General features: G+C 42.7%; 1 protein-coding gene across 1 annotated transcript in view; it reads right to left on the reverse strand.

Annotated features, from left to right (window-relative positions):
* Positions 1 to 26,874, reverse strand: part of LOC136375603 (alpha-2-macroglobulin-like) — a 35,432-nt gene extending 8,558 nt beyond the window's left edge. Inside the window, exons 1-26 of the mRNA XM_066341209.1 lie at positions 26,771 to 26,874; positions 22,688 to 22,871; positions 21,837 to 21,993; positions 21,227 to 21,279; positions 20,513 to 20,533; positions 18,582 to 18,750; positions 16,658 to 16,742; positions 15,822 to 15,945; positions 14,979 to 15,093; positions 14,743 to 14,852; positions 14,174 to 14,335; positions 13,692 to 13,919; positions 12,565 to 12,628; positions 11,184 to 11,326; positions 10,181 to 10,330; positions 9,800 to 9,970; positions 8,990 to 9,083; positions 7,434 to 7,560; positions 6,929 to 7,157; positions 5,665 to 5,791; positions 4,950 to 5,071; positions 2,560 to 2,611; positions 1,829 to 1,912; positions 1,528 to 1,704; positions 595 to 679; positions 254 to 410 (exon numbers count right to left, since the gene is read on the reverse strand). Of these exons, the coding sequence (XP_066197306.1) occupies positions 254 to 410; positions 595 to 679; positions 1,528 to 1,704; positions 1,829 to 1,912; positions 2,560 to 2,611; positions 4,950 to 5,071; positions 5,665 to 5,791; positions 6,929 to 7,157; positions 7,434 to 7,560; positions 8,990 to 9,083; positions 9,800 to 9,970; positions 10,181 to 10,330; positions 11,184 to 11,326; positions 12,565 to 12,628; positions 13,692 to 13,919; positions 14,174 to 14,335; positions 14,743 to 14,852; positions 14,979 to 15,093; positions 15,822 to 15,945; positions 16,658 to 16,742; positions 18,582 to 18,750; positions 20,513 to 20,533; positions 21,227 to 21,279; positions 21,837 to 21,993; positions 22,688 to 22,871; positions 26,771 to 26,859 (3,279 nt within the window). The 5' untranslated portion in view covers positions 26,860 to 26,874. The remainder of the gene's footprint in view (positions 1 to 253; positions 411 to 594; positions 680 to 1,527; positions 1,705 to 1,828; positions 1,913 to 2,559; positions 2,612 to 4,949; positions 5,072 to 5,664; positions 5,792 to 6,928; positions 7,158 to 7,433; positions 7,561 to 8,989; positions 9,084 to 9,799; positions 9,971 to 10,180; positions 10,331 to 11,183; positions 11,327 to 12,564; positions 12,629 to 13,691; positions 13,920 to 14,173; positions 14,336 to 14,742; positions 14,853 to 14,978; positions 15,094 to 15,821; positions 15,946 to 16,657; positions 16,743 to 18,581; positions 18,751 to 20,512; positions 20,534 to 21,226; positions 21,280 to 21,836; positions 21,994 to 22,687; positions 22,872 to 26,770) is intronic.

The following is a 26,874-nucleotide window of genomic DNA, read 5'->3' on the forward strand; positions in this document are numbered from 1 at the left end:
AGCTCCACTGACTCCACTCCCTGTTCTACATATCTACATCCTGCAGGGACAAATTCTCCCTGGCCTCCTTTTCATGCTGTGTCCTTCAGAAGATGCTGCTGACTTCCTCCTGCTTCTGTGATAGCCCACATATATAACTCCTCACTCCTTCCCACACCCCAAGTGCTGAAATAACTCTGTTGATGCCAGAGCAACTTTTGGTCAAGTCTCAGCCTGACAAAACCCAAGTGGAGCCAGCCAGGAGACACATTACCTTCATAGCATTGTTCAGGAGAGTCCCAGAACTGCGGAAACAGCCGTTCTCCTTCTGCTTTTGAGTAAGCCAGTTCAAAGCATCCTGGATGTGCTTCTCCTCTATGAAGATATGAGGCCGGGCCTGGGCAAAGGACTTGAGGACAAAGGCTGTGAGCCTGAAAGTGATAGAGGGAAACAAGACATCCTGAGTAGGCTCTGTATCCATCAGAGGTCATAGGGCCCACTTAACTTCATTTCCACCTCCATTCCAAACTCCACAATGGCCAAGTACAAGAGAACCCTGAGGAATGAGAGGGCATGCAAAGCAGAAAGGAAAAGCCAGAGGTATTGAAGTCTTACCAGGTATTTCCAGCTTGGCCATAATGAGGCCCAAAGGTGCTATAAGACCCATCTCGATGTTTGTACTTCAATTGCCTTTGATACCCTGAAATGAAGAGTGAAAATATAGTTCAGTTGCTGCAGTGCTTTTCTAGGAGCTATGCAAAGGAAGTGCGGCAGACACGAGACACGCTGTCCCATTTGGCTATGTCACAAATGTGACCTATGCGGCTCAGTAATACAAAGGAAGTTCAGGGAAACCCCCAGCTTGGAATATCTCTATTCTTGTGCTCTTCCTCTCTCCAAAAACACCTGGATACTGCCTATCTGTGGTCATTGCTGCTCTCTGCCCAAGACTTCATGAGCAGAGGTAAATGCATTCGAGGAGAACCGATTAAAAATATGAGTCTTATGTAGGATAGGAATGCAGAAACAGGATACTTTTCTTTGGCAGAAATGCAATTTTTCTGCAAAAATAACTGAGTCACAACAGCCTCTTGCTAGCTGGCGGATGCCCACGATGTAGATACGTACTGCTGTTGTGTCTGTCATCATGCCCTAGTTAATGTGGTAAAATTCTGCCCTGGTCAAAGATTAGCAATGCTTTCTATACCTCAGTCCTAAGAAGAATTCAAGAACTACATAAACAGCTGCCATGATTAATGGTTATAGTCTGATTTATGTATTTCATATAACCCTTTTCTTATGGAGGGAAATCCTAAATTATGCCTGCCCTGGACTTCTTCTGTTTTCCTGTTTGGATGCTGTTTTCTCTCACCCTGTACCTTCAACTCAGTGTAGAATTCCTTCTTAAAGATACTGTATTGTATACCCCTAACCTGCCAGCACCCTGTTCCTTTCTAGAGACAGCTTCCAACAGATCATCCAGGCCAGTGGCCAACAGTGTCCTTATCCAGTAGCCAAGGGAAGGGATGAACAAAGACAAAAGCTCACCGCTCACTAAGTATCCAATGGCCTTGGATTTGATCTCCTCATTCAGCTGCCCCGTCTTGTTCAGGTAGTCCAGAACGTAGATGTTTGGTGCAAATAGGACCATATTCTGCTCCCCACAGCCAAAGGGCATCTGGAGGAGCTGGTGCAGGTTCTGCATGGCAGTGCCCATGATGTCACCTGAGCAACGGGACAATTCACAGAGTAAATTTGCCATTAGACTGGCCCTAATTTGCCATTAGACTTAGCCTGAAGTGGCAGTGTTTCAAAACAGCATGTGACACTTTGAGGAGGTTTCACTTACCTAGCACTGAGAAATATGCTCTGTCTGAGCCATCCACCACAGTCTCTGGGAGAACCAAGGAGACTGTCTCAGACACTGACTCTTCTGGGATAAAAAGCAGATCAATTTGGTTACAATTCCAGATATATCTACAATGCATGCATAGCAGCTATCCCTGACTTATCCATGAGACACTATGCCCTGAAGAGGAGTTTCCTGACTTCAACAAATTCATTAATCTGTAACTTTGTTGATGAAATTTCCCATCCTGCACATTTTGTACTGGGCCTGCCATACCCTCACCACAGATTGTCATGGACTTCTACATGGCACCATCAAACAGCCTTGACTGACAAATACACCTTTCCCAGCCTATTTTTCTTGTTTTTTCTGCTTTGGTGGGCAGGCCTGGCTTACTGCAAAGTCTGGTTTATGATTTTACATCTGATAAATGAAAGGCACTAGAGATAACAGTGTGAAATCCCAAATACTCTCTCCTTGCACTGACCTGGCCATCCTCATTTCCTAAAAGATGCGATTCTCCTCTCTAATTGTAGACACTATTATACTCAGGTCTTCTTCTACAGGAAGAAATCTTTTCACTAACAGTTAGACATACATCTAGTTGGTTCAATTTTATCAGATCTTGACACCTTCCTTCTCAGAATGCAGCACTCACAAGCCTTTTATTCCAAATTTGTCTTTAGTTTCGACCTCAGCAAAAAAAGTTTTGGAAAACAAATGGCTCTTACCAGATGCACAAAGCACAGAGTTGTACGTGGTTTCCACTTCAGTCCCTTCCGGCTTGGGGAAAAAGGCAAGGAAAAAAAAGGCAAAAAATGAGAAACAACAGCAATATAGAAAAGGAAGAAATATCAAAAGGGAAAGTAAAAACCACTCTTTGAAATTTGCCTAGAAATTTTTCTTCTCCATGTATTAAACTGAGGATAATTGAGGACTGTGACATACTGGCTAATTACAAGTATGAAATGTAATATATTTTCTTTTCTTTTTTATTACTGAGAGAGGCCCTGCAGCTTCACAGGTTGTGATGGAGATAACATGCAAGATGTCAAGTTGCCACTCACTGTGGTCCAGCCCAGCAGAGCTCTCCGGGCTGTGGTGATGGCAGAGTGCCTGGCACACTGGGAGGATATTTATGCAAGAACTTTGACTGGTGGCAGCTAGACCACTCCAATGCACCTACAAGTGACATGCTACAACAACCAAAATTTAAATGGGTGCCGTAGTCAACTGGTTTATATGTTCTAGTTTAGTCTTCAAAGCCAGAAAATAATCCCTCTTTTCCGTTGAGATGGATGAAAATATTTTGCAGAAAACTCAGGAATCAAATGTTTATTAGGAAACTTTGTTTTTTGTCAGAATTTATTTTAATGAGATCCCTGCATCAATTTTTTAACCTCTAAATAGGAGTTTTCCCATTGTTTCACTACTGGTTTCCAGCTTTTGCCAGCTGATTTTTTTCCTAGCATGTAAACAATGGAGTTATTATCTTCACTTTCTCACAGTCAGAATACATTTTCTCTCATTCTTCAGTATGAAAAGACAGAAAAGTTTCAAAGGAGTAGGAAAAAAAAAGAAAGAAAAAAGAAAAAGATTTTTGGACGAACTGTGACAGAGCTAAATGCTTCTGTTTGAAAAGGTACCTTCTTGTTTGTTTCAGTATGTCATTCTGATGTGCAATTAAATGAGTAATTCATTGTTTTGTTTGATTTTCAACAGGAAAACAAAACATACAAACTGTAATTGTTTGAAAGATTTTCCTTCCCAGATGAGAAATTCCTGCGTGAAAAAAAATCCCTTTTCCCAGAGAGCTCTCAATGAGGCTTGGTTTCTCAAGGGGCAGGAAGATGCCCTGAGGCCTCTGGCACTCTCACTTCTCTCTGGCATGCACTGTCTGCTGCGGGGAATATTGTCATCCATGTGCTCAAGACAATGCAGCTTCACCCCAAGCATGTTACACTGTATCCATCCCTGCTAATTAATTGTTCAGCCTTGGATGCTAATCTCCCATTCCATCCCATCAGGGTTTGCTGTAGATTAATTACCACATTACAATAACAGGATAGGATGAGCAATCTCTCAGACACCCTGACAGAAGGAACTCTAATACTTGTCAGTAATTTACATCCCCCTGCCATCTGCGAGAAAAGACTTTACAGTGCTCTATCTTCCTGTATTTTCAAAGAACAAAAAAGATTTTTTCCTGAAGGAGTATATGCAATTAGGAAAATTTCCTGAAATGTTTAACAGTTGTTCATGTATTATACATTCAAATGCATTTTTAAATAATTAAAAGAAATGTCTTGCAGATAGGACTGTTGTTCCATCATTACATTCCGGTTAGCAAAACATTTCCTAAAGCTAAATGAATCCTAGCTCTGCCTTACTGAAAACTGGAATGCCTGCAATGTAAGGAGGACTAACTGTTATATAGATTTCCCTATACAACAAGCTGGTATTTTTGTTTGCTAATAGCATCACTGGGAATCTTATACTGAGGATTAATTTATGACTGGCAACTTATTATGTGAAAAGCTGTGTTTTTATCACTGCAAAACACTGCTTAACAAAAGAAGTGTACAAAAGAATGTAAAAATGAAAGGTCAGTTACAGTGTTTTGAACATTCTTAGAAGTGCAATAAAAACAATTCAAAACAGTGGTGGTAATTTTGTTTAGAAGTATTTGTAGATTGTAGTGCCTGTTCCATATTCCAGAGTACTGGCCATGGGCTGGGGGAGAAGCATAAGCTTTCTGGCTAGTGTTTTATTCACAGCCTATCCCCGTGATTTATTACAGGCAAACCCAAGGACTTCTCATTTATCTCTGATATGATGTGTCTCGGAAAAGCCTCTCATTATTGCCTGCCTTATTATTCCTGTCTCTCTATGTAATGTAAGACTCTGCTTTGACTGTGAGATATGGCAACATTATGAGTTATGGGCTCTCTTGGCCTGTGTTAGATTTATCAGTGCTTCTTTTGTAAAAGCTTGCAGAATAAGACTTCCACAAGCCATTATTGCTGCTCTCACGGCTAAAGTAGAAAACCTTTATCACACAGCACCTCTTGCTGTTACTATTGCTACTTTTCTGTGCCACCAAACTTAGCAGCCCACGTACCTCCACCAGCAGCTGTCTGATGACCGTGTCCTTCTGCCCTTTCCCAGGGGTCTCCACAATGTAGTTCCCGCAGGGCTGCTGGTTCTGTAGGGCCTCAGTGGTCACTGAGAACTCCACCTGCCCTGGAGGAAACAGGGGTCAGTCAGCCCTGCCAGACAGAGCCAGGGAAATACGGGTTTGTGTTTGTGCTGGGAACTCCATGATGCATTACAGAGAAGCTTTTCCAAGAGGAGAACTAATCTGAGATAGGGTTTTATCTTGATTCAGCCTTCCACACCACCTCCTTTGTGATGGCCACCCAAGGAGGTGTTAGTCCATCAGCATGAAGAGTAGTGATGGGGAAGGTCTCATAAATCAGATGGTCTTTTTCTGGGAAGCTTCAGAGAAAGCAAGCTTTGATTAAAAAATTTCAGATCCAAACCCATTAAGACAAGACATTCTTAGCTCCAAAACTGGAATGTCTGAGCTCTTCACATGCATTAAGGGAATTTGTGATTTCTATTGAAATGTTGGGAAAGCCATGGCCTGGAACACATTGTTTGTTTAGGACCTGGAAACACTATACCCAGTGTAGTGTGTCAGCCTCAGGGTTGGACCTCTGACATACAGAAGATCCTTCCAAACTGGTTTGGAGTCACCTAGCTCCTCACACTAAAGGTCTGGTGCCATACACTGGTATATGATCCCAGCATCTTCTAGTCATCTGGTCTCTTACCTAGAGATCTTGGTGTTACTGCCCAAGCAACAGTTTTCCTTTCATTCACACAGATGCAGTAGGATTCTTCCTGTTTCCCCACTGGTACAGCCAGGAAATGAGTAGATTCAGCCAGAGACACACTGACCTGCCAGGTGTAGAGAGGAGTCATGAGGTCTGGACTTGAAGAGAAGCTGGAGTTACTGCAGACGATGCAGTATATGGAAATAGGTAATGGAGCTGGTTATACCTTGGGACTGAGGGCATTATGGGTATTGCAGAGCAAGAACTGCCTGATAAAGGAGGAAATGACTGAAATTTGTACACTTGTAGGAGATTGGGGAGGCAAGTGTAGAGAGCAGGGTCTTTGGAAAGGAAATCGATTCTGGGAAAATGAATAGCACAGACCAGCTGTGCCATGAATTAAAGATCTCCCTCATGATTAGTTAGGTGAAGAGATAAAACACCAGCAGCGGGAAAGCTAGCAAGGGAACAAAGAAAAGTAGAATAAGGGAACAAGAAAAAGTGGAATAAAGAGCCTGAAAATCGCAAACAAAATAGGAACTACAGGGGCATAAGTGAGAGTGCTTTGGAATGACTGGAAAAGTTCCCCCCTTGTTTCAGCTTCATTCCTTCTAGAATAAAAATCTATATTTACAAAAAACCCCAAACCCAACAAAACAAAACAAAAACAAGCAAACAAACAAAAAACACAAAACAAAACAAAAAATTGAGCAAAGGTGACTGAGATTCTGCACTAATCCCTTTCCAAATTTTCTCTTGTCATTTTTTGTTAGAAAAAAGTACAAGTAAGAATGGTAAAGCTATACAGATCTCCTCAGTATTTTAGGGACAGATGCAAGAAATTACAGGAAGTCTGCACACTCCAGCAAATCTTCATTGAAGTTTTGTGAGATGAGACTAAAGGCTGAACACAAACATCCACCCTGGTGAACCTGGAATTTCCATTTGGGTATGCAATGATTCTGTCATCTGTGAAGAACCCAAGCTCTCTATTTCTGTGGAACAATGACATAAATTTGTGATGACAAGGCTAGGGGTCTCAGTAGCAGAGCTTCAGGCTCTGAATCAAACACAGCTTTCAAAACTTTGGCAGGAAAACACATTCCCTCTGCACTGAATACAACAAGGATTCGTACATGTGTACACCTATAAGAAATTATATTTGCAGATCAGTCACCTGGCTTGGAACAGCTTGTTAAAAGCGGCCCACTGTAGTCTCCCCATGGCTGTTGGGCTGAGCAAAGCTCTGAACATCTCTTACCCTGATGCAGGCAGGCAGGTAGTTGAACACAGTGGCCTTCAGCGTGAAGGACTCCCCACGCACTACAGAGTAGGGCATGGTGAGCTCGACAAAGAAGGGCTGGAAGGCTCTGAGGGACACTGTTGGGGACAGGCCAAAGCCTGTATCTGCTGAAGTGCAGAATGCATTGGCTTTCCACTCAGTGATGGTGTCAGGGATGGTCACTTCCAGATCTGCTTTCCCCTCAGAGCTGGTAAGGCACAGAGAACAAGATTTCAGTTATATTGTGGTGTTCATCTATTCTCCTCTCAGCCTACTGAACTTCTGCTGACAGCTAACCCCTGACCAGCTGGGATACAGAAATTGGCTTTTGCATGTTCCTCTAAAGCATTCTATACTTAATGGCCTTAAAAAAATTTCCCTTTGTGTAGTAGAAATACTCCTTTCACTGAAATAATCATGCATCCACTGAGGCTTTAATCTAGTCCAAGATTCTGACCTAGCAAACACACTCTTAAACACTTACTTCACTGAAACTATGTCCCAGATCCATGTCTCAGGGAAATATTTCCTGACAGTCTCCATAGGATTGCCATCAACCATATCTTCTACCATGTCATAACTCAATTCTCCGTGCAGATTCATTGTAGAGACTAATAAATTTATTCAAGGACAGGGAGAAAGGAAAAGATATGTCAAATTCCATTCTAAACCAGAAACATACTTTCCCTCCAGGTAGGTGTTATTCTTAGGTCAAGTTTTAAAATTGAAAGAATAGCTTTGACCTCTTGGCCGCTGGAAACATTAATTTCTCCGCTGCCATCTCAGTATTAATTTTTTTTTAATGTTGCTGCTGTTCTTACAGAGATTGGATGGAGTTGAGCATTCTTCCCCCACTGCCAGAACACCCCTCAGTGTCAAAAACCCCATGCATTATGATGCTGTTGAGGGTATATTTCCGTAACAATACAGAATCTAATGTGAAATTTACTGTCCACAGATTTTACCATGGACACAGTTTAATAATCTGGTTGAAGAACTAATTGCATTTATACATGCCCAGAAAAAGAAGCCACACTTAGCCTTTTGTCTAGGAATTTTTTAAAAATTAACATGAGTCTCTACATCTCTGGCCATTAGCAAATATACAGGAAGATGCTTTCTCACAGTGTTTGCATACTGTTTTGCCTTATGAAAGTCTTTTTTATCAGCCTTAGAAGACTCCACATCTTCTTAAAGCAGACAGCTGTCTTGAGCCATGCTCTGATGACAAATCCTCCATTTCAAAACCAAAGATCTGATCTCCTATGAGTAGGAGGCTAGAAGCTGTCACTGGACCAAAAGCTACAATTGTTTAATTGGAGCTGGGGTACTGCACCGTAAAAATCAGTAACTGGAAGTGATATAGATGAATCTTTTATATAGTCTTTCTAATCTCAGATCTGTTGAAGGAAAACAGGCAAACAAAACCAATATCAGTCTTCTATCTTCACAGTCACTGAACCTGCAGAGAAGTGACATGACCTACCTAGCCCCTTATAGTCATGTAAATGGGGAAACTGGGAATAGAACCACATTTCTCAGCCCCCAGTGGTAAAATACCGACCCATGGGACCATGGGATGGTACCACCTTCTCATTTGTCTCGGCCCACTTTTGCCCTAGTTGTTCCTCTAGCTATTGCTGGAATGTGTCTGCCTAGAAACAGATGCTCCTTTTTTAGGTTTTCATAGCTGGAGTCAGATCTGATGGGAAAAAACCCCCACTGCTTTGTGCAACCTGAAAGATTCTTTTAGTGCCTACAAGCCCTCTGCTGTTGTAGGGTTTGGCTTGGGAGTTACCAAGCACACACAGTTCCAGCCAGGCACATCTGGCTGCCTGGGAAGATGCAGGCAGAGGTGGATCAGTTTCATATTTCAGGACTAGGCCCAGAAGGAGGGATCCTGAATTAGGTCAGCACATTTGAACATAATCAGATCTGCCTGTGTAATTAATATTCAAAGATTCACAGAGGGAAGGAAAGAGGCAGGGTGGTAAATTTTAGGAGGTTGTGTTAGAGGTAGAACCAAAAAGGTACTAGAACCACTGTAACTCCTTTCCATCATGTGTTCTGGGTAATGCTCGCAGAGTTCAGGCTTATGGATCTTGCTGCTAGTGAAGACTTTTAAGCCCAATTCCTAGTAAACAAAGAGAAAGAAGAACAAAAATATACAAAAAAATGGTTTGAAAATAAACTTTATTTAGTATGTCAAGAATGGATGTTTCTAAGTCTGGCATTGATCAGAATAAGAAAGATTTGTATGTAAATTCCAGATAGGCTGGGTTGACAGATATGGAGTCTCTATCATATTATTCTCATACTCAGGCTAAATCCTGGCATGATCAGGTAGAAAGGTAAGGCCACAGGCCTACCCTGGGGACAGCTGCCTGGGTGAAAATGGCATGTGTGAAATGAACTGGAGTGAGGGTACCCAAAAAACTTTGTGCAGGACACTTTGGATGGGTATGCATGGATTATCAAATTAACTGATACTTTAATAAAGACCTATTTAAACCAGAGAAAGAAAACATAAGTGAATGAGGAGTTTCTAATATTATGGCACTAGAGGTAATTTCTCAGGACTGTTTCCTTACCCAAGCCCTTTGCAGGTATCTCTGCTATGAGGAGACCTTTCAAAGTTGTATTAGTTTAGAGAAGTACTCAGTTACTATTTACGGGCTAAGTAGATGTGGCAACTAGGCCTGGTTATTTTCTTGCATAAAACATGAACAAGTTTATGGCAAATAAGCTTAATTTTTTTTTACTAAAAAGCCCTTTGGGGCAGGTAGGAAGAAGAGAGGAGACTGAATTCAAAAAGGGAACAAAAGAGAAAAATGAAAGGCTGGTGCTTACTTTGAGAATTTCATAGGCATCCCCTTCGCCGTCAGCAGAAATGGGTACGTAGAGAAATCCATTTAATGACAGATTGTCAAGTGACACGCATGGATTTACATTGTCTTCTTCCAAGTAGTAGTCCCTAAAGCTATAACCGTGGCTTTCCTTCAGTGGGAGAAGATTATACACCTGGGGAAATGCAAATAACAGGGAACAATGCAGCAGGTCACCACTTAGAGGCACAGACACAACCTAATGCTCCGCTGGTAAATGCCAGCTTCTAAAATGCAAGTGTAGGGAATGCAACTGTAAAAATAAATAGCCCCATGTCTATAGTGTTGTTAGTGGGTACTTGCTTGGTTCTTGTATTGCTCATTACCTAAAGTAGTCAAGACTTACAGAGCTGGCAGAAAGCTCATTTTCAGGCTTCATAAGGAGTACACTCTTGTCCACCGCACGGAGGGCACACAGAGATCTTGGAGAGGTGTGGAGTTGCAGATGTGTGTTGGAAGCAGGAAGACCTTCCTTGGGTGCGAAACTCAATCTTACCTGCAAACCCAAATGGAAGTTCAAGCAACCACTTTTCCAGATGCTGTTACATAATTATTCTGACTCTTCTAGCCTTGTGAATTGAGCTCTAGTAGTGTCTAGCATATACTCACCTTTGATCAATGTAATTAACAAGGATGAGTGATTCTCTTTTTGTTTCTGTCTTGCTCCACTTTTCATTTTCATACTTTTGTGATACAGGTTAACACATGGCCAGAGTCTTATAAACCATGTGTAAATGTATCAATCTCTGAGGGTCCAGCCCTTGCAGATTGGCTTAAAATAATTTTAGCAAGACTGCTCTTCAGAGGTGTTTTGTAATGTAAAAGGTTTAATAAATGAAAAATATCAAAATAACAAACGTTACAGAAAACAAAAGAAAAGCCGCACACAAGTGTCCAAGAAAACCTCTGATACCCTGCTAGAAACACTCCAAAAATCCTCTTACTCCCTTTGGGCTCCTTCCTAAGTACTGAATGCTTTAGGAGGGACAATTTGGCTCTTGGCCCAATGAAATTAACAATGGGCTTTGAATTACACTCTTGGAGCCCAGTCCATGCTCCTGTGTTGGCATGGAGCCAATTACTGTGAGAAAAAGACCTTTCTAGTTAAACTTCCTAAAATGTCTAAAGGTAAACTGAAACTCCTTCCCTATTTGGAAATACTTGCTGGGGGTGTGAGGGATACTTTACTAAAGTTTTGTAGCTTATTCTGGTCACCAGATCCTTCAACATCTGGTCAGAACATTTCATGAACCTATTGTGAATTCTGCCTTCATTCCAGAAATCTAAACTGAGCTGCTTGTGAGTCCACAAGACAAACATGGGTTGCATAAACCATGACTTATACTCACATTATTGGGGAGGCACATTTCAACCTGGAAATCTTCTGAGCTGGCAATGACTTCCCCACTGGGTGAAGTGGTGTACACAAGCATCTGTGCCACAGGAGCAATTCCTGCCTCCACAGAAAAGCTCAACTGAAATGTCCCGTAACCTGACGGAGAGAACAAAAGGCTGTTCAATATGCAAGAGGTTCTAGGATATGCATTTGCCTTCCCCAGATAAAAAAAGTCAAGTTCACTCATGCTGAACAATTTTAGTTATCAGGGGCCAGAAAACTGACACATGACTAAAATTTATGGATGCTGCTGAAGACATCTGCACTCAAAGGCTGATTATGAATTGACAAAAAGCATGAGTCTAGAGGGCCTCAACGCACCTTCTAGACTCTCCCCAGTTAACATGGGGCATAACTTCCTGATGCTCCCAACCCATTTTTTGCCCTTAAGCTTCAAGATCTACAAAAAAAATAGTCGAGGCAAAAAAAAGTAACATGACTGTTTGCAAGGGTAACAGGCAGTCAAGGATGCAGAGTGGCTAAAAGAATAACTTGGCAAGGTTACTTCTAGGCAAGTACTTATCTGGAACACCAAACTCTGGCTGCAAACATGGTAGAAAATGCTCCTCTGTGCTGGAAAACTCTTTCTATCTGGGCCTGAGCTTTATGTCACAATCTAGACAAAGTGACAGAACATCCCTTGTTACCAGCCCAAGTGGGAGTTTTGTCACTGCTGCTAGTGAGGATACAGAACTTCGTACAGCACACGAAATCTTTTACTGCCATAATTTGTTTGTATCCACTGCAGTGTGACTCCTCACAGACTTACAAAATGCTTCCTTCTTCTCATTTTCAAAAGATATTTAAAGTTGCATCTCAGCCTGTCTCTGTTACTGAAATGTGTAATCCTTGGACATTTATGTTAATAAATTAAATGTGTTGCTTAGAATATATGGATGCATGTGTTTGCATGCTTACAGGGCAGGAACAATACAAAAAAATTGGGGAAAGTGAGAGATATGAAGAAATGGAGGCACACTCTTCCTGCTTGTTGTACATGTGAGTCTCACAACACTGGTAAGCATCCACAACCAGAACAGGGTAGAGTGGCCATTAGAAAGTGCTGGTTTAAGGACATGGCCAAAACATTATACTTATTTTTGGCTGAATTTTCTAACATTCTGTCATCAAAAAAATAGCATCTGTTGGAACTCAGAGAAAACAAAACTAACCAAAGTCACTTCATCAAAAAAGGCTTAATTTTGAAAACTGAAATATTACGTGCAAAGTTTGAATGAAATGTTAAATTCAATGTTTGAATTTAAGTAATTTATCTACATGCCTCCTGCCCCAAATTACCGTCAGAAATACTGAAAAGGCATAGATCTGCTCACCATCTCCAGGATTCACAGTCAGATCATGGGTGTCAGCTAATATAATTTGTCCCTTGGCCATCACCTGTGTAACAGAGAAATCTTCCTGGAATTGTTGTTGCCAGTGTTGAAAGGCAGGAGAAGTAATACTCACTGCGTTAACTGTAAGAGTGTGAGCAACACCAAGAAAATGCTAAACAAGTGCCAGGCTGGAATTTACTGAGTCTTTGGAGTCAGAAACATTTTCTCCTAGGAGGACCACATTGATTATTCTTGTCTTTGCTTTTGTACATATTGCATACATATATGAGGTTCAAATGCATTTTGCCTCCAACTACACATAACTTTGAGAGTCATCTGCACATTTCTAACAATTGGGAACAGACAGGAGGTCAAAAAGTCTCTTCATTTCTCTCTCAGTTGCATCATGAAACAGTATGAAGAAAAATTTCACCAGGATTAGTTGTATAACTGCATAGGGCTGGGACACAAGACCACAGGCTGCAAAGAAGAAGAGCTTGAACAAGATACTTGGAGTCAGACAGTAAGCAATACTCTAAATGCTTCCTGTAATTCCCTCATTTCTAGAAAAAGATTCCTTTTGCACAGTCAAAAATGCTTTTTATTCAGTTACTTTTGAAATGGAATATTTATTCTATAACAGCATATTTGAATTTCAAGATGTGGGATCCACATCTGTAAAAAATGGAAGTTCTCTCACTGTTTGTTTACCTGCTGTATGTACATAAAATCAATTTCCCCAGGCAACTGGGATAAACAGGGAGAAAGACATTCTATTTGGATATTCATTTGATTCTTCCTATTCTCCTGAGAGAGACTGATATGTCATTGTTTGCTCACAGTTCAATTAGTCTCTCTTCTCTGATTCCCAAAATGAACAAATTCATAGCTCTTAATGCCAGCCTGTTACAGTCTGTTCTAATTACTGTGGTCTCCCAAAATTCTGCACACAGAAGACAGAAAAAAGAGAAACACGAAGGAAGTGTATTTAGATTGCACTGTTGCACACTTTCCATTTCAAATGCTTTCCATCTAGCAGTGCTCTGGTTGCTCATCATGGAACACAGCTAGAGGTGACACAATACTTTCTGTGGCCACAGATCAAGGTAACCCCAAATATGTCTTACCAAATAATAAATGACAATTTTCTTCTGCTCCCCTATGGCCTCTGGTGTGAAGATATAGTGCACCTGGACCTCTGCTGAGGAGCCACAACTTAATGTCTCAGGCTTTGGCTCAATTTTGAGGAAGCTCTTACTGAGGGAGTAAGAGCGAGTTACTCTGCGCGTGGTATGCTCGTAGGATGGCGTCATCCAGTCACTGTCATAACAGTTCAGTTCAGGTTTGTGATCTGCCTGAGAAAGAGGAATAAAAGGTTCATAGCCAAACAAAATCAGGTACAAAGTCCACAGAAACACTCTGGATATGTTCTGTATTTCGCATTCTTAAGAGATTCTGGAGAACATGCAGGAAAGACACCAAGAAGTGAGGTGACCCACGGAGAAACTTGCCTTACTTTCCAGTTGGCAGAAAAGACTGATAACCCATGAATAGACATTTCTCCTGTCAAAGAGAAAGACAGAGGCTTACCCCTGTCTCTGCCACTCACTCGGATTTCCAGGGAGAGTTCTGTGAAGCTGGTAGTGTCTATGGAAAACCAGGATTGTCCCAGCTCATCTGTAGTGTAATTCCCTTTGTATTTGTTTCCACCCACAGTAATTGTGATGGTTTCATTGGCAAGTGGAGCATCAGTGCCATCGACCAGCTTCACCTAACGAAGCAATAACAAACTTCAGGTTTTCAACTAGCAACAAAAAACAGTTCCCAAGTAATACATCCTCTTCCCTCTTTTCTTCCTTGCCAGGCAGGATATTTCTTGGTAGAGAAGAACGAAGGAAAAGAATGAGGAAATGTGTGAGGCATGCCCTGAGTTGTCTAAGGGAATAGCTGAGAAAATTCTCAGCAAAACAATCCGGTAAGCCCATGGACATTGTCTATTAGGATCCCAAGTTCCTCAGTAGTTTTAACTCCCCTGGCCAGCTTCATCTGGGACCTCCACCATGTATCACATGCCTCTTAAACCATGTCACCTGCAAACCCCACTACTCCATCTGATGGGATTGTGTTCTTGTGTGTTTGCTGTGCTGTTCATTGCCCGTGGTCTCAGAAGTTCCCTACCGTTCCAAAGAGTGGGATCCCTGGTTTGTACACATGGTCCAACAGGTCAAAGCGGATTCTGCTCATGGTGGATGTGATACCACAGGAGCCTGTTCCAGTCATTTCTATTCCTGAGACAGAGCACAGTAAAGAGGGATTATCAATAAATTTCTAGTCATGTTATTCCACCTTCCTCATGTTTGCCAGTTCCTCCTGTTATGGCCTGCCATCGCTTTGCCTTCTTCATGCCTACATACCTGTGCCATCTTCTGTGATTTTGCCTTGTACCTCAATGCTCATCTCATATCCCTTGCGCAGGAGCTGAAACACCTTGGTCCTCACCACACCAGAAACACACCCACGAGCATCTGCCTAAGCAAGGGATTGGAAAGAAAATTGAAATTCTGTTAACAAAGTTTGTGCCTTGAGGAATGAGAATAGATACCTCAAACCCAACATGCTTAACTTCTGTCCATGAAATTCCAGAATTTCTTCAAGGGTTGTCTCCAGGGCCAGAACTCGTGTGCAGCCTGTTTCCTAGTGTTTCATCCACAGATTTTCTGTGTTCTGTGAGACACCTGACACAGTTTTCCAAGGGACACGCTGGCTTCCTTGTTAATTCCCAGCTGTCTTAGTTTTCTGTTTTTCTTCCTGTTTCTTCTATTGTCTTCTCTCTTTAACTTGTTGCTCTTTCTCTTGTATTTGGCCCATATACAATACAACCTCTTCTCTGTTCCTTGTTCTGTATACAGGCCTCTTGTTTTCTCTTAATCTTTGCTTCTTGTTCACAGTCTGTCCCTCTCACAGTTAGAAAATTCCTTCAAAGATTCTTTTCTCAGTTTGTGGAACAATACCAAAGACCTCATGGCTGGCGTGGAGGTTTGTCATTAGTTTCAATGGGGTCAGGTTTTCATCATCATTTCTGTTTCCAGTTTTATGATCCTTTTGTTAAGAATGTCCTCCTCTGAGATTCTCTGGTTTTCCCTGGAGTGAATGCTATCTCTGATGCCCTTCTATCTCCCGACATATTTGATCTCTCTTGAGACAACACTGCCCATTAACCTTCAGAAAAGCCACTACATTTTGATCTTGGGACTCACCCGTCTAGTGAATTCTTCACACACCGATTCTGCTTCTTTTCCGTAACAACTTGAAGCTGATTGGGAAAATTTCCGGCATACTTGGACATTCACCACACCAGGAACAGGCTTCCCATAGGTGTACCTAATCACAATGTGTTAAACAATGTATCAGATTAGGAGACAATTAGTCACAGTAACACTCAGACACATCTCTTAAAAGACCTCTGTGGATGATTTCCTAATCCTTCTTAAAGGCTGACAAATCTGACATTTTTATGATTTCCACCACTTCCATAGTGAGATTCTTCCACCATCCATGGAAGATACATTCATCCTGTTCTAGATGGGATGTCTCTGCAAAGGTTGACTTCAGAAAATTATTTCAGCCAGGAGCATTCCTGTATTACAAACTGCTCAGGGTTCAACGAGGAAATGGAAAGGCAACCAGGTACTCAGAAGGAACGAGTTATAAGATAATTAGAACAATGGGTTTGCATCACCAATTTAAATGATGTCTGATCTGACATCTTGGAGTTCAGTATTGGGTTCAGTATTGGCAGTATTGGCAGAGAAGCTCTAACTGAAGAAATGTAAAGACAAAGAGAAAATGTGAAATAAACTGGGAAGAGAAAGATGCAGACTTGTTTGACATAATCTTTTAAGGAACACAGGGAAGACCCTTCATTTTGACTGTTCAGGCCAAGCAGCAGGCTCAGGACTGACAGAGTGAAATTAGTGTTCACTAAATGCCTGGGAAAAGTTTAAAAACCCTCCCTGAGCAATTCTTTTGGTCCTCAGCAAAAAGGCAGAGTGAAGAAAAAGCAAGAGAGATTTACTGGAGCTCTGTGACTCACAGACCACAGACAGACACTGGAAGCTCGTTGTCCTTAATAGTGATCATCTTTGGGACCTTCACCAGAACCTCGAACCTGGGCAGCACTGGAAGAGAGAAAGTCTGGTGTGAGAAGAGTGAATGAGAGCTGTGTACTACACAGTGACCCGAGCATAGAGCCAGGATCATCTTCATATGAACTTCTCTATGGTCTTCAGTATAGATCTCCACCCCTTCCATAGGTCTTCTCAGCCTTCACTACTGTTTGGGTTCAAAGGCAATTCAGGAAGTTTGTTGTCCCTACCTTCCCTTATTTGCACCACAGGCTTATGTGGCACCAGGCAGCTGAGCAGATCCCTCAACTGTGTCCCTTCAGAAGGACACACTGGTCCTGTGTGTTTTGTTCACAATGCATCATTTGCAGGTGGGACATTCACCCCCTTTGCAACTTCCCACATTGAAATGCCCCAAATCATTGATTCTCTTGGCTGATTCTTACTGTTCTGGAGATCCAGAGCTGCTCCTAGCCTCACTAAGATGCACCATGAGATATCATCCTTCATGCCCAGAGAGTTCAAGTGAATCTAGCCATAGACTCTCAGATCTATATTTTCAAGTGAAAGAGGCAGCACTAAAGCCCAATATAAAGAGGCACAAGTAAAATACATATTTTGCTGCTGAGTGTTAAGTTACATTCCTCTTCCCATATTTCATCCTGCAGCCCGACATCTCCACCTCCTCATGCCCAGGACTGGACTGAAGCATGTAATGTCCTGCTTCCAGGTGGTGCAGCTGAGGAATTTTTCACGGTGCAAGGAAATAATTCTTGTGTACACCCAGGAAATGAAAAATAACCCTGGGTAATACAGTTTAGACATAAATTTGCCACTAAGATGAGCGGCAAGGCTCAACATTTCAACCCCAGGGCACATTTCCTCAAAAGACTGTAAGAAAAATAGCAATAGGAGAGATTCACAGGAAAAAACTAAAGAACAAAGGAAAGAAAAATCTATTTAATAGGAGGCTAACAAAAGGATATAACGTCTTTGATTTTGTGGGGCATTCAGAATGGTTTTTGTGGGAGGAGGAACATGCCATCTGTCACCATGGCAGGTTGAAGCCTATAACCTGGTTTGTGGTCAAATAATTCACCATGCCTGACTCGAAGCCAAATAACCCATCTCCCATGGACTTCAACAGCAATCTTTGGTCTGCATATTCCAGAAGCAGCAGGTTCTGATCAATATTTGGTCTTCAGGCAGAGTCAGTGGAGAGCCTGAGAGTGTGAAGCACTGGCCAATCACCCTTCTCAAATGTGCACTACAGTCAGAATACACATCTATCATTACCTGAGAAGTTTTGTTAGAGGACTGGGGTTTAAAAGCCCCCCAGCAGGAGCATATTTCTCCTTACTCAGTCTCTCCTAGCAGTCTGTTTGTAACATTCATGGATTGTTCTTCAATCACAAGTTTTCTACCAAACAAGTTTTCTAAGCTTTCACAGAAACAAGGAAGAGCAAAAATAGAGAGGACTATGAATGGAGAAAGAGACCTTAAGCAGACGATGAGACGCAAAATAGAGTCACCAAAATATTGTCATCTCTTACTTCGTATTTAGTGCTACTTGCAGCAAGCTGCTGAACTGGAATCAACTAAGACAAAGTCAGCTGAAATTGGTGCCACAAGCCATGTACAAGATTTCTGGTACGTCTTGTGCTCCCAAGAGCACTATGAGAGAATACAAGCTCAGGCAGGTTGCAGAGATGCTGTAAAGTCAGCAACCACTTCTGATACTTAGTGCTTTCTGGCTCAGCCCCCATGAACCTCATTGCCTGTTATATTCAGTCCCTCTATTCTCCATGTCGTTCCCAGGAAATTCCAAATTGAGTGGTCACAGTAAAAGGCATTACTGTCAAATTCCTCTCCTTACCAAATTCCTCTCCTTACCAAATTCCTCCACACTGAAGGAGTGCTCCACATGGGATGAGAAGCTCTTCTGCACAACAATTTTGTAGGAGCCTTGGATGGGATCCGAGGTGAGGGGCAAGGAGAGCTGTGTAAAGCCCTTTTCTAGTTCCACCCCTTGCCACTGGTACACACGGTTCCTCTGGGGATCCTGCATGTGAGGGTAACAGTGTCACGAGACAGTACAGGAGAGTGCCAGGGACAGAGCAGTGCAGTGCCCAGTGTATGCACATCCCAGCTGGGAAATACCTATCTGTAACTATTCAACAATCTGTGAGGTTCTGGAAGTGCTTACCTGTCAATTCTGCATAACTTGCATGCAATACAGTTTTTAAGCACTTCTAACGCCCAGGGGTATTGTCCTCCCTTCAGCTCTACCTGCAAAGGATGGGGCCAGGAAACGAGGCAAGACTGATTTGAAGGGTAACAGAAGGGAACAGAATTGATATCAGAAGTAAGTGGAACACATGGAGAAAAGAGGGAAGTTTCAGCTTCCTTGACTGGCCACACAGCATGCAAAAGCTTTGTTTTTCCTCTGCCTGGAATGAAAATTGGTGAAGCACCAGTACATAATCTGCTGAGGAATCCAACACCTGACTTATCTATGGGACTGAGAAATGTACATGTATAAGAGTCCTAAGCTAGTGGTTGGGTGGGGGAATGGTGACAGGAACAGAGGAAAGTATACTTCCACATAAAAGCATCCAGCTGAGAGCCCTCCCTCATGTCTCCATGCTCCTAATGCTGGAGCTGAAGACTCACCACCACTACATATGTGTATTGCTTATTATTAATTGACTATCAGTAATGAATCCCCTCAGCCCCAAATTTCTTTTAGAAATCACTGAAACAGCACAGTGGTTCTGCGTTGTTTAATGCATCCTTTTCAGGCTCCTCAGCAGGATGTTTAATGTTAACAGTCTTTCATTTTCTGCCTTCTCTTTGCATTGTACCTTGGCTGTCACCAAAAGTTTATTTACTCTAGATAGGTGTGTGACTCGAGGTATGTGACTATGTGCATTTACTTCACTGAGATATTATCTCAGGGCTTAGGGAAAATGGAGATGTGAATGACATCTCCCAGCTGGAGGTCATCAGTCAGGTGGCAGAAGAGAGGGCCGTGTTCCCAAGAAGCCACCTGAGAGGGTGGCACAGCCATTAAAATGCATCCCTTAGCTCTGACCAAATCCTGTTCATCATCCTGTTTCAACCCTGCTGAAAAGCTCACTACTTATTGTGAGGGACACCACTGGGCTTCCTCGGAGGAGGAATTCAAGAAAATGTTTACATAAATGTTTACATTTCAAACTGGGCTTGTGAAGTTGTTGCCATATCTGTGATGTATCTATAGGGAAGGCTTGAAAGCCAGTTTGTTTTCTTCCTCAGAAAGGTGTTCTATTTTTTTAAATTACAGAATCAATAGGTCAGGATAATAGCTCAAAAGCAGCAGACTCATACTAACTTCTGCCTCTGTGCTTCACTAAGATAAATCAGTGACATCCAGGGTGTGAATTGATGGACAGGATCTCTACTTACCTAATTTTGTTTCTTTGGTTTTGATACCTTATTTAACCCTGGTCTCTAATTTCAACCACACTTGGCAGACAGAAACTCTCAGTTCTGACTGGGAAGAGAAATAAGCCATTTTGATGACCTCTAGCCAACTGTAGTTTTGTTCACAGCATGACTTGTAATGGTTAATTAGTTCTCTCCTACAGCTCATTCTGTGATCAAAGAACAATTGTTGGAACTTATTTTGACGCCCAGCTACTCAGCCTTCCTTTAACCAAAGGGAAAAGGTCACACGCCTGTGATTTTTTTCTTGCCCCTCAGCCTGAAAACACCACTGCTGGGGATGAGTACCTCTGTGCCTGGACATTCTTCTCCAAAAAACAATGTAGTTATCCACTCACCTGAACATACACAAAGGGAAACTGTGGGGAAAGAGCAAAAGAAAATCAATGTTAGAAATATTAATCACACAGAAGTAATTTCAGATTTGGACTGAAGGGCAGAAGAAAAAACTTCTAAGAAATCCTATGGGTTGTTCCCTTTTTGTATTTGCCCTTTTTCCTTTGTTCTTGATGGCTAAGAGAGTCTTTTCTATAATATTTTAGGGCCCTGATCTTTTGTCTTACCACAGTATGAAGATGTGATGAAGTATAAGCTTTCAAAGAACTTGTCTGCATGAGGAACTGATTGTCAAATAAAATAAAAGGTGGGCTTGCCCCCCTGACCAGTTTCATAAAACCAAGTTCTTGTCATGCTGCTCTCCAAGTGTAGATTTCACCCACTGCCAGAAACAACTGCACACCTGTCACTACCAATGGAAACTTGTTCCATGTAGTTTTTTCAGAAATAGATCCCTGCCCACATGCTTAGCCACATACATTGATTTGCAAATCTGGTTTTAAACATCTATATGCTTCTGAAAAGGGGGATTTTTTTTTTCAGCCAATAGAGACAGGCAGAGTGTGTCCTAGGATAGAATATGGAACAGGTACAGCATGGTGTGAGAGAGTATAATTTGCTTTAAAAGCTGTCTTCAGTGGTTCTGGATGATGACAACAATGGTGGTAATTAAGAATTAAATCTCCAGGCTAACAACAAGGAATTAAAGGTTTTACCTTCTCATTCAGTGGGTAGAAGTCTTTGTCCAGAGAGACGATCCGGAACTGAACTAAGGAGTGTAATAGAAGAAAAGGAAATTTCACTGTTAAATTTGTAGTATCACCAGGATACATCAATGTTTCAATAATTTATAACACAGGTTCATTCCATGGGTCAACAGGCTCTGAATTGAGATATCTAAGTAATAGAAATAATTATTTCAGTCCCTTTTTCTTGCAGATAGTGAGGGGCAGATAAATTTAGAAGGATAATCAGGTCTTGGCTGAACGGAATTATCTCTTGGGAGTGCCTGTCCTGCTTTGTTGATTCTGGTGCAGCCAAGGGAGACTATGCTTTGCAGTCATCCCAGTTTTGTGCCTCCACTTGAGTAGAATGCATCAGACCCTGTGCCTACATCTGGGTGATATGCTGTGCCTGGGGAATGAAGACTAGGAATGATGAAAGTGCTGTGAACTAGACCTCAGTGGACAGAAATAAGATTTACTGAGTACCTTACGTTCCCCCATGGAGAAATCTGAAAACTTTAATGCAATTATGACACCTCTGGAGAATGGAGCCTTTAAGATTTTATGCTGTCAAAGTCAACACCAGCCCAGTTCCTGGTACCTGTCTGTCCAGGCTTGTAGATGGATTTGTCTGTCTGGATGAAGACCAAGCTTTCAGGATTCTTGACCAGCACTGACTTGCGGCTCTTGAACTGCATTGTGTCCCCAGTCACCCTCACAGTGAGAAATGCCACAGATGTGCTGTTGGATTTTGGAAGCTAAGGAGAATGAAGAGGATAACTGCTTTACTGATTCACCTCATTGAGTGTTGAAGGAAAAAGTGCTAGCTGGGTCAGAAAGTTCCCTGAAGGGACAAAAAAGACTCAGAGCAGGGAGCAAGAAAAAACATGATTGCCTTCCTTCATGTATATACCTTTCTTAGAGAAATATTGAACCTGATCTTGTGTCATCACATGATTTATCAAAAAGAAAATTAACCCAGATTTATTAATTAGAGCATGGAACCTGTTGCTTACATTACTCACCAACCAGCCTTCTGCAGTAAAAAATTGTGAATAAGCTCCAGAAACAGCCATATGACTTCATGGACTTCACTGCCTTTAACAATTCCCCAGCTTCTACAGTTTTCACTCCAATATTTTGATATTTTTAATCTCAGGCTTATACATATCAAACAAACATGGGGCACATTCTGTCAGCCAAAGTTCCAAAAGACTTCTCTAAGACAAGCATGCAGAGAAGTATTATGTGGGACACAGAATTTGGTAATTGGGGAAAATTAGTCCTCGTAAGACTACCACAGTAAGTTACCCAGATTGTGTTAATTCTTTTGTTTGAATTATCTTAGGGGTCTCTGATTGCAGTGTGTCCTATTTTTCATTTCTGGACTGTTTGGATTTACTGTGCCACATCAATAAACACGAGAGCATCCCACAAGGATGAGATACTCACAGAGAAGGAGATGCAGGTGAACACATCTTTCTCTGACACCACATCATCAATCAAGCTCCTGTTCTCCCCTTGGTACTCCAGTGTGGCACTCAGAGTCACAGACTCGTTCAGGTGGGTCAGCTGAACACAGATTTTCTCATGAGAATTCGTGTGTATCAGAAAGGGCACTAGCACCATGTACTGCCTGTGAAGAGAGGGAAGCAAGAAAGATCAGAAATGTGGAACACTTTTAAGGCAACAGTATTAAGTGGAGGGAAATTAACAAATTAGCATGCCGAATCCATTGCCATCCCTGCGAAATGCAGTGCATATAACATGAGCATTCATTTTATTTTGGGTTTATACGTATTAAACCTTCTAACTAATTAGCCTAAAAGCAGGAAAATGCTTGCAGCAGAAGGAACAATTTCTATGCTAATAGAGAGTGCTTTACAAAGGATTTTTTGTTTGGCTTCACAGCAGGGAGCAAGGACGGTTTGAAAGGTTTCAGGCTGTTAATTGAATTTTGTATATCCCACAATCTCCTTTTGAGACTCAAAGGCATAAGCTAAAAACAGCTGAGGAAAAAAAACCACCCACTTGTCTGGCTGCTCCTGTCTTTGCCTATCCAGGTTTCCAGATCCTTCACATGCTGAGCAAAGATGTGAGTGCTTGCAGTTTGGGACCTTATTAAGACGAGCACACAAAGGATTTCAGCCTGTAGTGTTTTATTGCAACTCAAGTGTACTTGCATCTTCAAAGAGCTTTTGACAAAGGTCCCTCACAAAGCACCCTTAAACTAAGCTGCCATTCAATAAAAGGGATCATTTTACCAATAAATCAAATTATTAATTCTGTCCTGGATTAATTGGTTGAAAGATAGGACAGCAAGGGCAGGAACCAATGAAAACCTCCAGAGTTTGTGTTGAGACCCCTGTTCTTCAGTACATACCTAAATGATCTCCAAAGTACAATTTTCTCATAACTGTGCAGGATAAGAAAATTCTAAAAATTGACTTACATATTTGTGGAAAAGATTTTTTGTGTGATAGAACTGAGTAGCAAAAATAGCAAATGAACTGTTCATAAAGGGAAAATAATAAGCCAGGTCCTGCCACTCAGTCTTGAGCACTGTTGGTCAGTCTTGGAAAATTCTCAATCAATAACAAGTAACAGGCTGTTGGGAAGTGTTCAGAAAGGAATAGAGGACAAATACACGTGCATCCATCCAGAACTACATTTTTGCCTGGGCTCTGAGCCTTCTGGGGAGTCCCTAAAGCTTTTGTGGATGCAGTGGGACCCAGGCAGTACCTTCATCTTGAGGCAGCACTGTGATGTGATGTAATGTAACAAGGACCCTGCTAGCAAATGCTCAGCCAGCACTGCTGCAGGGGCTGTGAAAGGAGGGAACTCCAGCCTCACAGAGAGTGAGTTATAACCTGTGATTCTCTACTTTCTCCAGCGTTTTCTTTCTTCCATAACCTCCTTACCACAGTTTCAGCCCATGCTGCTTCCCCTAATGCCATTCCCCCTGTCCCCCACCAGTGGCACTGGCAATGCGACAATAACATCCAGTCTACAGAAAGCACAGCATGACCTAGTTTGTGGGGAATTTGGCCTCATTTCTCTTCCTGTTCACTGTTCTGCTGAAATTTTGGCCAACTTGCAGAGCTTCCCTTTAGGCTGGCTTCCCTGCCTTGAATCAAGGATATAAACCATGCTGCTTACAGACCTCTCTTTAGGTGTTTTGGGATGCATTGTTGAGAAGAAACAGGTGAATTAAATTACCATGAGCGTTTTAACTAACTTTGGTCACAAAATCCACGTATAGACATTCCAGAACAAAGAACATCTGGATTGACAAAAGAGATCTCAGCATGCAATGAGCTGTTCTGACAAGAGAGGCGGTGACTCTGACAGAGACAGGCATCAAGGAGGAATAGGAGATGGAGGCTGAGACAAAAATTATGAGTTTGTCTATACAGAGAAGGTAATACTGTAGCTTAAGGTGGAATAATGTCTGTCTGTGTATTGACTCTCAGTGACTTACTAGAACAAGCACCCAGCCAAAGAAGATAGTGAATTTCATCAGCCCAAATCCATAGCTGCCAATTCAAGTGTCATTATGACTTCACACTTACGACCAAATGCAGAGTACTCCCAAGTATGTCCACTGCACTGTAAAACAGCTTACATGCACAACCAGAGTAGGAGAACAATACCTTTGGCTGCATTCTTCCAAAATCACACAAGTTTTGGTTGCAAAGGACCTCTGGAAGTCTCAAGCCCACCTTCCATCCTGGAACAGGATTTTTGCAAAGGACACCATAGATGTTTCTACCATATATCTGGGTCACATGCTCCAATGCTGCGCTAACTTGATGAATATGTTTTTTTCTAATATGTAATCTGAGCCTTAATTGTGTCTCCTGTCCAGCTGGACACCTCTGAAACAGAAGTAGCAGTAGCTATTTCTGCCCAAAGAAGTGAAATTAATTAAACTTCCAACCAAGACTTGGTTACTTGCATAGGGCACAGAAACCAAGCCTTAGTTGGAAGTTTAATTTTTTGTTGCTTCCTTTCTGTGTTGTATGCAGCATCTGATCTATCCTGCACCCACAACAAAACCACTACCCTTATGTTACCTAGCAGTTCACTGCTCAGAACTGCCTCCCCACTCCGCTCCTGTCTTCCTTCTGTGGACCCCAACAAAACCCCTCTCTCTCCCACCTCTCAGCCTATCTTTGTTTTTCCCTCCCAGAATAAGGCTCAGGTAAGGGACAAAAAGTAGCCTACAAGAAAGATGGAGAGAGACTACTGCCAAGGGACAGGACAAGAGGGAATGGATTCAAACTGAAAGACAGTAGGTTTAGATTAAATACTAGGGAGAAAATTTCTTCACTGTGAGGGTGATGAGGACTGGCACAGGTTGCCCAGAGAAGCTGCGACTACCCCATTCTGAAGTGTTTAAAGCCAGGTTGAATGGAGGTCTGAGCAACCTGATCTAGAGAGAGGTGCCCCTGTCCATGGCAGGGGGCTTGGAACTGAGTGATCTTTAAGGTCCCTTCCAGCCCAAGCCATCCTTCGCCTCTGTGATTCTGTGTTGCCCATTGGTCTGAACAGTATGGTTTCATTTCCTCTCCCCCCATGTTGGGCAAGAATGAATTGAGATTACTTAATCTCAATTACTTAGTTACATGGGATTACTGTAGGGGGACCAGAGAGCTCTGCTTGACCCCAAAGCAGACTTGGTTGGCTGCCCTACTCCAGAAGCACCCAAACAGGACAGATGAATGAGGGCTGATGGCACAGTGTGAGTCAAAGGTCCTTCAGGCTGACGCAGTTACAACTTTACCTCTGACACGCAGCAAGTGGCAGCTGTAATGCCGCACCTTCTGCCGGCACTGTGGCAGTGCTCGTGGGCACATCTCCGCAGCAAGGATTACAGGGCCCGTGTTGTGAGAAGTGCCCCTCTGTCAGCGCAGCAAGAGGAACGGCAGCCAAGGTCTGAGAGGGACCCTGCTCCCCCCCAGACAAGAGGCTTTAGAGCCACACTGTCCTTTGGGCAAGGCTGGGGTGGCCACGGCAGCCTCCAGGCGGCCCGAGCCGTGCCAGGCTGCCCGTGTCCCGGGCCATCGGCGGGGCCCCAGCGCTGGCCGGGGAGGGCGCTGGCACCGGCCTCCGCGCCGGGGGAGCAGAATCTAGGTCACACATCCTCTCCGAGAACAAGTCCATCTGATGCTGCCAAGGGAAACAAACTGGCAGGAGAAAGGGGAACAAACTGGCTCGAAAGCAACAGGGGGAATGGAGAGAAGTAACTCAGTGACTGAAACTAGGATACTCCGGGAAAGGTGAGCACCCGCATTCTTGCATCGTGCCCACAAAAATCCCAGGCCCTGAGAGGTTTCTAGGTAGGAATACACCTAGGCAGAAATGTTGTGAGGATCCAGGTGTGCTGCAGGGCAGGACTGCGGGCACTGTGGGCACAGACCGCGGGCACTGTCAGAGCTGTGCAGAAACTCAGGGCTCGGCTATTCGCGGAAGGAAAACTGAGGGAAAAGGGAGCCCTCGGACCTCCCTCCCCCCTCCGCACGTGTAGCTTACGGTTCTGTGGTGAGAGGAGCATTTCCAGGAAGGAAGAAGAGAAGGAGGAGGAAGATGTTTGGTTTGCTGGGCAGCTTGTCCTTCCCCATGGTGCAGGGCAGGTC

The sequence above is a fragment of the Sylvia atricapilla genome, chromosome 2, assembly GCF_009819655.1.
Source record: "Sylvia atricapilla isolate bSylAtr1 chromosome 2, bSylAtr1.pri, whole genome shotgun sequence".
NCBI lineage: Eukaryota > Metazoa > Chordata > Aves > Passeriformes > Sylviidae > Sylvia > Sylvia atricapilla.